The sequence below is a fragment of the Emys orbicularis genome, chromosome 2 (assembly GCF_028017835.1).
Source record: "Emys orbicularis isolate rEmyOrb1 chromosome 2, rEmyOrb1.hap1, whole genome shotgun sequence".
Taxonomy (NCBI): domain Eukaryota; kingdom Metazoa; phylum Chordata; order Testudines; family Emydidae; genus Emys; species Emys orbicularis.
In genome coordinates this window covers 238,991,979-239,004,318 of record NC_088684.1, presented here as the reverse complement: position 1 = coordinate 239,004,318, position 12,340 = coordinate 238,991,979, and the positions used below count along the sequence as shown (strand labels likewise).

The following is a 12,340-nucleotide window of genomic DNA, read 5'->3' as shown; positions in this document are numbered from 1 at the left end:
GGTGCTGGGGGGAAAGGGAAAGCAGTGGGGATGAGGTGCGCTCGGGGAGGGGGAGGAACTGGGTGGGAATAAGCAGGGTGGGGAGAGGCAGGATGGGGGTGGGGCTTTGGGGGACTGGGTGGAGTGGGGGTGGGGCCTGGAGCTGAGCGGGGGTTTGAGCACCCCTGGGGAAAGGAGGAAGCCGGCACATGAGGAGGGGGATAAATGAGGATGGGTGGTGGGGGAGGGAAGAAGGGTTGGGGGCTCAAATAAGGGGGAGGGTGGGGATTGGGGGAGTGTGAGGGGAGAGGATGGGGAATGTGAGGGGTGGCAGAGGAAGATGAGGATTTGGGGGTGGGCTGTCAGCCCTGAATTCTCCCCTTCTGTGTGTGGTTGGATCTAGGGGAGCCCTGCTCCTCCATGTGAGCTGAGATCTAGGGACCCTGCTCTTCTTGGAGTTTCTGAGCCTCTCACCTTGCCCCTCAATGAAGCCAGGATCAGGGGGGCTAAAGAATATGCAAATTCAAACATCTGAAATCCAGAAAATGAAAAGCAAAGATACACGTCACCCCTGTGGGAGTGCTGGCCAAAGTGTGTGGGGGAAGGGCCTGCTTTGGAGGAGGGGTGGACTGGGTGGGTCTGGCACATGGCTGGGGAAGCCTAGCAGAAGCAGGAGCAGGAGTCCCCACTGGGGGTGGGTAGTAGGAGTGTGGGGCTCACCCAGCTCAATGTGCCGCTCAGGCTGCATAACCAAGGTAGCATGCAGCCCTCCAGTGAGCTGCTGCCTGGGATATGTGTACTCAGAGCAAGGAGCAACTTCTTACCTTTTAATGGCTTCTATAGTGCCAGCTAATGCTGCTGTGCAACAAAATGGACAGGTGGGGGGAGGAGTACTTAGGAATCACATAGCAGCCATGTTGGCTTAGTAGAAAGACCACTGTGTGACCGTAGGCAAATAATTTAATCGTTGTGCCTCAGTTTCCCTGAGAATGATACTTAATCTCCTTTTTTTAAAAGAAAAACACTTGGAGAGCGAAAGATGAAAAGTGCTACAGATGTGCTAACTACGTAGTGGTAGGAGGAGACTCAAACATAAGAGAATACTTCATAGCTGTCTTGTCTCCCGATTTAGATTTCAACGGAAGCAGTTGAAAATATAAGAACTGTGGCTTCATTAACTAGTGAAGATGCATTCTATGAGAGATATAATGCAAGTTTGAATGGTCCATACAGGTAGGATTTGCTCTCAGACAATGCTGTTTTTTAAAAGCAATGAATACATATTTTCTTAATTTAAAACAACTCAGGATTTATTCATATTACATTCATTTTCAGACTGAAAATATTAAACATATAAATGATTTGAAAAGATTTTGGCAGGGTAAAATGTATTTACTCAGTTTCTTTAAAATACATTCTTAGATGCTATTGTGTGTGATGTAATATTTGTGTGTGAGAGAGGATGTAATGACCTGGTATAAAGGTTTTATTAACATGAATATGGGATATTTACTTGCTTCACAAGTACTGCAGCAGAATGAGCTTCATGGATCAAGTGGCAAAGACTTTATACTACATAACGTCACCATATATTATGACTTTAACTACAAGTAAGGACTTGCAGGTCTTGAAATAAGGTGCATTTCTTTTTCCCCTTTGGCCTTTTCATTCACACTCTACAAGCTAACCACTGCAGGGGCTAACTTCTAATATCCAAATATGTCAGACATTTTCCTAGTCTCCATTTTATTTAAATGAAATGATCTACCATCCATTTTGTTTCTTTCCCCTTAAATATGCTTTAAGTAAAAGTAGGGACTGAAAATGATAGTCCTCTGCCAATGACAGTTTTATGATTCAATATTCTATAAACCATCAGTATGAGAAAAAAAAATCTATATTTCATTGGAGAAATGGGATTCTCAGCTTTAGCACTTGTCTCTAGTCCTGGAAGGTCATTGTATCACAATATTATGGTTTTTAGAGAAACTATTTTGAAAAATGTTTTAAAAATATATGAGCACTAGAGATGAGTGAAAATCTGAATTTCTATCCTATGGGGAATTCTAATATTTCCACCTCTGTTTTGCTCTGAAGTGGGACAAAATGTGAAAATATATCAAAATTTTTCACGGAAAGAAAAGTTTTTTAGAAAAATTTCTATTTAGAAATGGCAAATCATTCCATTTTTGCATTTTTTCTCCAAACAAAATATTTTTATATTCCCAAATAATTGAAATATTTAATTTTTCTTTTGTTTAAGTGACCTTAAACATTTTTGTTTCTATCTAGTTCAACATCAAACTGCATTTCCCTGTTTTGGAACATTGCCTCTCTTATGGGCCAGGCTACCTGGTTGGAGTATATCTCCCATGATGCAGTGTGGTCTCCCCTCTGACTGAGTGGCATAATGCATTATCGGAGTCACATGGCTATGGGTGCAAAGCAGAAATATTTCAATTCAGGTCAAACCAACCCAGAATAAAATATTTTGTTACTTTTTTCCCAATGGAAAATTTCAAATGTGCAGAAATTGCATTTTCTGTTGAAAAATCATTTTGCCAGAACTAGTTCCAGTTTCTTTGTCACTGCAAGGTCTGCACATAATTAAGGTGATTCAGTTTTACCATCCCACACAACAACATTGGTCACCATTTAAAAGTCACCACTGTACAGGGGGTCTGAGTTGCTACTTTTTCCTCTCCTGTACTCAGAACAGGCAATATCTGCAGTGCTTCAGTTATGCTGTGTTGTACACATTGACTTTTCTATGGTGACCACTACATTTATCCAAATTGTCCAAAAATTCAAGCATTCAAAGATCATAAGAGACTTATCAAAATTATCAATTTGCTTTGTGTCAGATCCTTGCCCGTCCATAAACATTTATTCTGGAAACCAGCATTTGAGTGTTAAAATGTTTTGAGTATTAAAGGTAATTTTATCATAAGGTCCTATCCAACAAACAGCTAGTTGGGATGGAGGGGTCTCATTTGCCATAAGTTCTCTCCAGAGGCACCTTCATGGAGCCCCTAGCATGCAGCTTTATTAATTATTATTATTTATTATTTGAGTGAGTGAGGTATATGGTTTGCCACCCCTAATCCAAAGGTCTGACCTTCTCCCGGCCAGTCTCTGCTCTTGGCATTTCATGACAATTTTTTCCTTTAACAAAAACCCATTTTTTTTTTTATCAGGGACTCTCTAACAAAAGCCCCCCTGTATGGACTTACCTATGGAATAGCCCACTGTGCAAACTACTTTCTCAATGCAGCAATCTTCAGATTCGGGGCATGGCTCATTGCTCATTGTTATACAAACTTTGAAAGTGTATTTATGTGAGTACACATCAGTCCAAAGACAGTGATTTCAACACATGGTAATTGTGTATCAGTCTAGTTACTGAGGCAATAGTGCAAGAGGTCCAACAGTTTAGAATCTAGTCAGGAGTTCAATTCAGGCAGAAGGGTTATTTCTGGGAGATGAAGCTTGAAACAGGTGTGTTGGCATGTATAGAGCCTGGCTCAGTTTATTTACTACGGAGAAACTTTTACTGTTGACACTTCATTGCAGACAATGGGCTTTGTGAAATGCTTCTGCATGGAGAAATTACATACCATTAGTCACCCGTAAAAATGTTTGTAGCTGTAAACCTCTGTTTCTAATCCTTTGTGTGTAATTTTTCTAAACCATAAAGTTGTAAAAATGTCACAGAGCTCAGATTTATAGATCGTGTTAAGTCTGTTTGTTTTAAATAAGGAAAACAATATTTGTAATTTATGAACAATAATAAAAAAGTCTCTCTTTAGATGAAGTGAAAGATGTTTTGTGTTTGGTTTTCAGAGCCTTTTATTCAGTTCTATATGGTGTTTTAAATGTTGGGCTGTCCACTTCTTTGGCACCAGATTTTGACAAAGCTAAAGTTTCTTCCCAACGAATCTTTCAGCTTTTGGATCGGAAACCCTTAATTGACAGCTATAGTGAAGAGGGTACAAAACTGGTAAGGCCATTCAGAAAGTCCTTGAAACTAACAAACCTGGTGTTATTGTATTGTCCTTAATTGTATTAATCTTGTTAAATTGCCTTTTGCAATGTCACAGAAGACAGGACCAGACAGGTAGGGTAAAATTTAACAGCAATAACTTAATAATTTTATATTTGCCCAGTGCCATTTAATACCTTTTTGCTTGAGAAATTAATAGAATACTTTTAAGTGCGGTTCTGTTTTGAAAAATGACTGGAAGAATGACATTTCAGTCACCTGTTCTGTCCGTTGGATGTATTCTGAGGCCTTGTCTACACTACCGGGGTAAGTCGACCTAAGTTACGCTACTCCAGCTACGTGAATAATGTAATTGAGTTCGATGTAGCTGAGGTCGACTTACCGCAGTGTCTTCATTGTGCTGCGTTGACGGGAGATGCTCTCCCATCGACTTACCTTACTCTTCTCGTTCCGGTGGAGTATCAGACTCGATCAGAGAGCACTCTGCTATCGACACCCGCTGAATCAATTGCAGCAGTGTCCATCTCCCTGGTAGTGAAGACAAGCCCAGAGTTATAATTGCTTTCTTTAGTAATACAAGTATGTTTTTGCTGCTTTTTAGGCCTGTAAACTATGCAGCTGTGGGGGAGAGTGAGTTTGAGTCTATTCCTTCTTGTGCATTATCAGCAGACTTGTTTGCTATGTTCCAGTCGGTTACATCTGTGTAACAGAGAGTCAAGGTGGGTGAGTTAATATCTTTCATTGGACCAAATTCTGTTGGTGAGAGAGACAAGCTGTTGAGCTTACACAGAGCTCTTCTTCAATTCTGTATAAGCTCAAAAGCTTGTCTCTCTCACCAAGAGAAGTTGGTCCAATAAAAGATATTACTTCACCCACGTTGACTCTCTAATATCCTGGGACTGACACGGCTATAACAACACTGCATACAACATTTGTGTAACCTCATTCAAGTCAAAGGGGTTGCACAAGTATTAATGAGGACGTAACTTGGCCTGCAGAACCTTTTGTTCCTGGTGATTATACGTGAGATGGAAAGAACCCAGCTTGTCTCTCAAAATCCAGTGTTGACAGTTAGAAACTCATCTTTGTATTTGTAAACTGAACACATTTCATATTGTCTCTCGGTGCTTTTCATAAATGCTTTTACAAGCTGAACCAGCCTTTTGGAAACTTGAAATTGCTTTAGAATTCTAGCTTTTGGATAGTGGCCTCGATTCAGAAAAGGACTCAGGCACATGCTATAAGCATGCCAGTAATTCATGTGCACAATTTTAAGTCACACATGTGCTTGACTACTTTCCTGAATCAGCTCCACATGCCCAGGCTATTAATGCTCCAGGGGAAATATCTTCTTGCGGATAAAGATGTTAACTGAAAGTGAAACCACTCTGGGCCAAGTCCTGATGCCAGTGAAGCAGCTGCCTTTGACTTCAATGAAGCTAAGATTTGGCCCAAAGAGTTTAAACCTTGAAAGTCCAGTTCTCTAGGTGCTGTAAGAGCTCATTGTACTCGCAGTGCTGGTATTGTGGTCCTAGAGCTGTCCCATCCCCCAGGCATCAGAGGAGGCTCCCACAGTCTCTCCTAACATCTCCTTCACTCGCCCTTGTCTTCACGTCTTCTTCCTTACTACCTCTTATACTCAGAGCTCCCTTCCTACATAAAAGAGCCAATCAGCTACCCTTTCCTTATTCAAACCTACACTTAAAATGTGGTTGTCCTTGAAAACTATGAATAATCCACCAAAGTAAAAATGTTTAATGCAATCTGAGATCTGATGTTCGCCTTGTACTATGTTCATCCTGCGTACTATGTGTTTAAATGACACTATTTAGAGAGTGAACTCCCAGGGGCAGGAACTATGTTTTCCACACACAATGATAGTGTCTGGATTATATGCAATGATGACAAAAAAGAGAGGTATTAGGGTTGTTTACTTACCTAAAGTAATGATATTCCTTTTCAGCCTGGTTTGCAAGGACTGATATAAATGAAAGAGAGATGCAGAAAAGAACCACTCAAGAAGGAGGGCCCATACACAGAAGATACCAATCCAATGGCACTGCATATTTAAGCAATAATAAACTGACAAAAATGCTCTGGGTTTGTCAATGTCATACCATTTCCAACTGACTTGTCACGCCTTCATTTAAAGGACCATAATGAGTTGTGTTTGATGCTTCTGTACAAGATAGACAGGTCTTCTGTCATACATTTGTATTTTCTACCGTTTCCAGAGTCAGTTTGATGGCAACATTGAATTCAGGGACATCCATTTTATATACCCTACAAGACCAGAAGCTCAAGTTTTGCAAGGACTCAGCGTAAAGGTTAATAAAGGACAGACGCTAGCCTTGGTGGGGAGCAGTGGTTGTGGCAAAAGCACATCCATTCAGCTGCTGGAGAGATTTTATGACCCTATGGCAGGACAAGTGGTAAGAAAAGATTTGTGAAGCTGTTAACGCTACAAGCTTATAGAACTGTTCTTCAAAGTATTTTACAAACATATCATCATCCGCAAAACACCCCTTTTGAGGTGGATAAGTGTTGTTACAGGTCCGGGTACTGCAGGGAAGACTTGGGACTTCCTTAAGGTAGAGCCGGGAGTAGAACTTTGGATCTTCTGACTCCCCATCCTGGCTTTAGATCACTGGATTGCATCTCTTGGTTGATTTACTTGATATATTGGAGGGGGCATTAGAATATACTTCCCATAACGTAACCCTTGCCACTAGTCCTGTACTCATGTTAACATGACACAATTTGAGGTCTAATTCATCACTTGATGAGACTTTTGATGCAAGTCCTATTAATGATGATGAGAGCTCCAAGAAGAATAGCCTAGAGATGGTGAGTCAAAGGACGTTTGAATAAATGCCCAAAGATGTGGATTCTCATTGGAGTTCTTCAACCGTCTAGGTCTAAGAAGCTCATGAACAGACTTTCTCATGAGCTCTCTGGTACCTGCCATCATCAGTAAAGATGGAAATTCTGTGGGCACATCTCATTATAGATTGGCAATTCCACATCTATTACGGAAGCTAGCAGAGCAGACATGCACAAAAAATACTTCTGAGAAGAAAAGGTTATCTGATCTTCTTTTGAATTTTCAGAGTTTTGGTTCAGTTCAAGTTTGGATGAAAGATCTGATCATCTATTATTTCATCAGAAGTGGTTCACTAACCACTTTACTTTTACTGTAACTCTAACACAGGTCAGAGGATTTTTACAGATTGGTGTTTCACATTTACATTGTACGCCTGAGGAGGAGTATTGCATTCTGCAGGGAATGATTTTCCCCTTTTTCTGTTTCTAGTTTGCAGACGGGTTCGATACCAAGTCTTTGCATTTGCAATGGTTAAGGTCCAAATTGGGTATTGTGTCACAGGAGCCTATTTTGTTTGACTGCAGCATTGCTGAAAATATCCAGTACGGAGACAACAGTAGGGTTGTCAGTCAGGAGGAAGTTGAAGAGGCAGCTAAAGCAGCAAATATTCACACCTTCATAGAAAATCTTCCAGAGGTAAATGAAAAAGTCTTTCCAGTCTCAGTGTGGGGTAAATACTCACTGTGACTTATCTAAGCAACTCCCATTAACGCAAAACAATATGCTTTTTTTTAAAAAAAAGCTTATTTTCTTGTGTTTACAATTCTCAAAGAGGAAAATAGGAAGCTGATGTTTTAAAAATGTAACTTGCAATATGTATTAACACATACACAGTCATCATTAGCTAATTCAAATGCAAAATCTGAGCTCCAGCTTTCTTGTTTTCCTCTACCACAGTGATGTTATATAACAACCATAAAAGAGACATTCGATTTTAAGCCTTTATTTTCATTTCCTCATAAACTTTGCCAATTCTTTTTCCTTTTTTGGCAGAAACTTTCTCTAGTTTTAGTCTTATCTGAAAGGTAAAATGTTTCAAGTACCTCTTAACCTTCATGTTTGCCATGGACTTAGTTCTCAAAGTGGAGAAAGACCTTGGAAAAGCCCAGAGAAATCGGGCTTCCTGTAGAGTTGCATGGAATTGAAAAAAACAATATTTCTTTTTCATGGCCACCTAGTTTTTGAAAATGTACTTAGAAGAAAGTTTTGGATGTGTAAGAAATAAAGGGTCACCTCCTGAGTGTGGGTCTCTAGGGCCTTGAAATTATAAAAGTCTCTTGAGATCTATATGTTTAAGTACAGGTGTCTTTGACTAGACACATCAGTGGTTGCACCACTTGGGAGTTAGTCTTTTTCTAATGCTGAAATGAATTTTCATTACAGAGCAGTTATCAATACGTGTAGCTGTAGATCTGCATTTTGATTCAAACAGTTAATAAGATCTTATAAAATTGTATTTTTTATTAAAAACCATTACATTATTCTTTTTTCTTTCACGGTGGAAATGCTTAAAATAGTACATTATCTGCTATTAAAAATATAACTTTCTGTTTCTAACTTTCCTTCACAATGAATATTACTTATACAGAAGTATAAGACCCGAGTGGGTGACAAAGGAGCACAACTTTCTGGAGGTCAGAAACAAAGAATAGCAATTGCTCGTGCTCTAGTTCGTAAGCCAGCAGTTCTGCTTCTGGATGAAGCCACATCTGCTCTTGACACGGAAAGTGAAAAGGTTAGTAATATGCATTCTACCATTTATAATATACACAAAATTACGGGGTTCGAACGCTTCACTGCAAGAGCACAGGCGCTCCATCTACAATACAATTTTGAAAGTTCCACAGAACAATCCTTAGCTCACTCTCTGTCTATGACCTGCTTTTGCAAGGTGTAGAGTGCCTTCAACTCCTGGTGTCTAAATTGGGAGTTGATGGTAGTCGGCAACACTTGGGGCTGAAGACAAAGTGGGATTTTCAGAACTCCTCAGTTTGGGCCTGCCTCAGTTCCTTCAAAGTCAGTTATGAAGTCAATGGGACTTTTAATGGGTTCACAGTTAGGCCAATCCTGAGCCCTTTGGAAAATCCCATTCATAATTAGCAGCTTTGAGTTTGAGGCAGGTGTCTTCAAACAGTAGACTGTGATCTACTAGAGGAGGCCTTGTAAGGCAAGTCACCAGCTCCTTCCTCTTCCCTTCAGCCAGCAGCACTAGCAGCAAAGTGGGTCTCTTTCTGCACTATTTCCTGCTCTGTCTGGGTGAACAGGTGTTGCTACAGAGACCGAGAGGGATCCACTCTGCCAGTAGAACTGCTGGCTGTCAGGACAGAATGGAACAATGAAGAAGTTTAATGTTGTCCTGCCTCTGTCCGCTTCCCAGTCCTTTTATCCACCTGCGTTCAGAGGGTAAGAGGTGACATGCAGGAGCAGCTGGCTTGGAAAAAAGGCTTCAGCAACACCTCCCACCTCTCAGGAGATGTTGTGCAGTGAAGAGAGAGTAATTAAGCTATCCTCTGCTGCTGAGCTGGCTGAGCTTCCTCACTGCATCCACCATCTCCAGGAGAGGGGGGAGACTCCATAGGGACGAATAAACTGTTCATTTGGATGGGGATGCAGTAGAAGTGAAAAATGCCACCATGCAAACCGCCATCCAGTTATGAGCCAGATGTCAGGATCCTGAATTTTGGATTTTTATGGACAACAAGAAGTGTCTGGCATTGCTGGTACTATCAATGAACACGCAAGTTTTAGTCATGTCTATGTATTTGGCTGGTCTGCTTTCTCCAAACTGATCTAAGTATTGTGCATGTCTGACTGACAAACACGTGGACAAGTGCATATGGCAGGGAGGTCAGAGGTTGTTAGTTTCTCTAAATTTGGCATGTAGTTGGAAACAGACAGCATGCAATGTCAAATAGAACACACACATTTGGTAAGCAGCCAATATCACAGACAATTCATTACACCTCTGCAAATTAGTTGTGTTGCATGTTAATCTAAGTTTTATGTTGGTCCAAACTAGATCCTTATGGAGCTCATTCTGCTAGCCTTTGTTCATGAGAGTAGTCTCAATGACTTCAGTGGAATTACTCACACAAATAAAGGTTGGAATATCAGGCCCCTGTGTTTGAGGCCTCCTTCATGCATGGGAAGTACGGACTCCTAAACCCCAGTGAGGAACACCCAAGTGATAATGTGAACTATAAAGGCAAAGGTGAAAGGGAAGATTCTCCAAGTAATAAGTTTTTCACTGCATCTGTCTGCAGATTGTCCAGAAAGCCTTGGACGATGCCAGGAAGGGTCGAACCTGCATTATTATTGCTCACCGCTTGACGACCGTCCAGAACGCTGATGTCATAGCAGTGATTCATAATGGAAAAGTAGTGGAACAAGGGACTCACAGCCAGCTGCTGGCAAAGGAAGGACATTACTATGCACTTGTAAATGCACAAGTTTCTCATTAACATTAATGTTACAAACTAATCTATTTATATAAATACACACACAACCCACAGCTAAGTAATATTAAGGATGCACCTCATTACTGAGATGTCTGCAGGTTCAAAACACAGGCACGTAGTAAAAAACAGAGAAGAGACATTTATTTTTTCCTTTTGTCACAGCTTTAGTATTACTTAATCCTATTGGTAAAATCCATTGGGGCATGTTGGTTAATTTTAAACTGCTTTTATATTAATGATTACAAGCCTTTCATGGAAATATATATTGACAAAATAGATCACAAACTGTGTGTTTATAAATTATTGTTAAAACCTGTATTATTGACCTAATGGAACTTACTGGTTCTTTTGAAATCATTAAGGCTATTTCAAAAAGACTTAAAAATTATTATTATTGGCCCAATGAACATGATGGCTCCTTTTGGAGCTGATAAATAACTATTTACATGATTGACATTAAACAAAAAACTGGGGTGGGGTTACCATATGAAGTTAGATTTAAACATTTTTTTCAGCTTTTTAAATGGAGTTTTAGAAATGTTGATTGAACCTTCTATAGTCATAGTGGTTTACACAGCTCTGTTATAATATTTTATTATCAGAGTTTTTTTCCCTTAATATAGTCAACCATCATGCTTAAAACAACAGTTGAGGAACATATGTCATGAGACAGACAGACAGACAGACAGACTCGGGCAGCCCTGTTTTGGGTTTGCTTCTGGCAAACTCACCTTTTGGTTTGCCAAGGACAAAATCAAAACCACCTTTGGTTTTTGTTTAGTATTTACACCTTACAGGAGCTTGGAATATTTCACACTTTCAGATGCTTCTGCTTACTTGTGACAGACAGAAATTAAAAATTATGATGTCTTTTGCTCCTTTGTTTCCCTCCTTCTAGGTCTATGAGGGAAACAAAATATAAAAACATTTAAACTTTGCTCTCAACCTCACCAAAATACTTGTGATCACTCTTCCCCATTCATCCTCATCCCCAATCAGCTTTTCTCAGCAGCTACCAGGAAGGGCTACTCCCACTATGGAGCATTGAGCCTCTGTAGACACATTGGGAAGGGCTGGTCAGTTTCTGCTGGCACCACCGTGACGTGTGCAGGAAAGTGACTTTCCACTTCTGGTCATAGAGAAATCAATGGCTGTTCTCACAGTATTTCCCCATTATCCAAACTGGGATCAAATGTGTCCCTTTGTCTGGCTTTGTTTTTACACTGGAACCAATTGTTAAGTCTGTTTACTGTAAAGGTGAAGCATATAATAAATAATGTGGAAAATCATTCAAATATTACACAGAGAGGATTGCCAAACTTAGTTTATTTTAAGACCATGTAATACATGAACTATAGAACATCTGTAGCTAGTTAATGGGATCTCATAGTCACATCAACACAGATAATGTAGAGTAGAGGCCAAAATGCTTCACTGCTCAATCTGCTTCCAATCTGTTAATTTTGAACTTGTTTGAATAGAGATGGGCAAAACATTTGAGGAGACATGCACAATTGGACATTAAAGGTTTAGAAAAGGGCTCTGCTTTGGTCAACCAACAGTACATATGAGCTGCCACATCCATTAGACATGTGGTCCTATCATTTTGCCATTTTAGAGAAAGGTATCAGCATTACATATGACATACAGGAAGATGATTGTACGTACATCATTCTTGGCATGTTGCTTAATGTTGTTCATCAGTGCATTCTTCTGTGGCAATAGCCAGCCAAATTCAATCAAGTCTGTATTGCTGGAAAAATTGTTTTGACATAAAAGGCCTGGAAGTGTCAAGTATCAGATCATTCTTTAAAATATTGTGGGATTAGAAGTTTCTGGGGCCAGAACAACCAGCTCTTGCTAGTTAGTGTATTTTAGTCTATGCTTGGAGTGTGCGTTCAGTGATGATGCTGACCTTATGTGTGGAGAAAGGACATGACTCTGTGGCTGCACCTCACTTCTTAAAAAATGAATCTGGAAAACCTCCCTGTAGCAGTGCCTGCTCCCGGCCCCTCC

At 40.2% G+C, this 12,340-nt stretch overlaps 1 protein-coding gene across 1 annotated transcript in view; it reads left to right on the top strand.

Annotated features, from left to right (window-relative positions):
• The window catches only part of LOC135873826 (ATP-dependent translocase ABCB1-like), a 117,611-nt gene extending 107,284 nt beyond the window's left edge, over positions 1–10,327 (top strand). The window contains exons 21-27 of the mRNA XM_065398439.1: positions 1,112–1,212; positions 3,177–3,317; positions 3,823–3,979; positions 6,217–6,414; positions 7,296–7,502; positions 8,455–8,601; positions 10,130–10,327. Coding sequence (XP_065254511.1) covers positions 1,112–1,212; positions 3,177–3,317; positions 3,823–3,979; positions 6,217–6,414; positions 7,296–7,502; positions 8,455–8,601; positions 10,130–10,327 — 1,149 coding nt within the window. The remainder of the gene's footprint in view (positions 1–1,111; positions 1,213–3,176; positions 3,318–3,822; positions 3,980–6,216; positions 6,415–7,295; positions 7,503–8,454; positions 8,602–10,129) is intronic.
• The last annotated feature ends 2,013 nt before the right edge of the window (positions 10,328–12,340 follow it).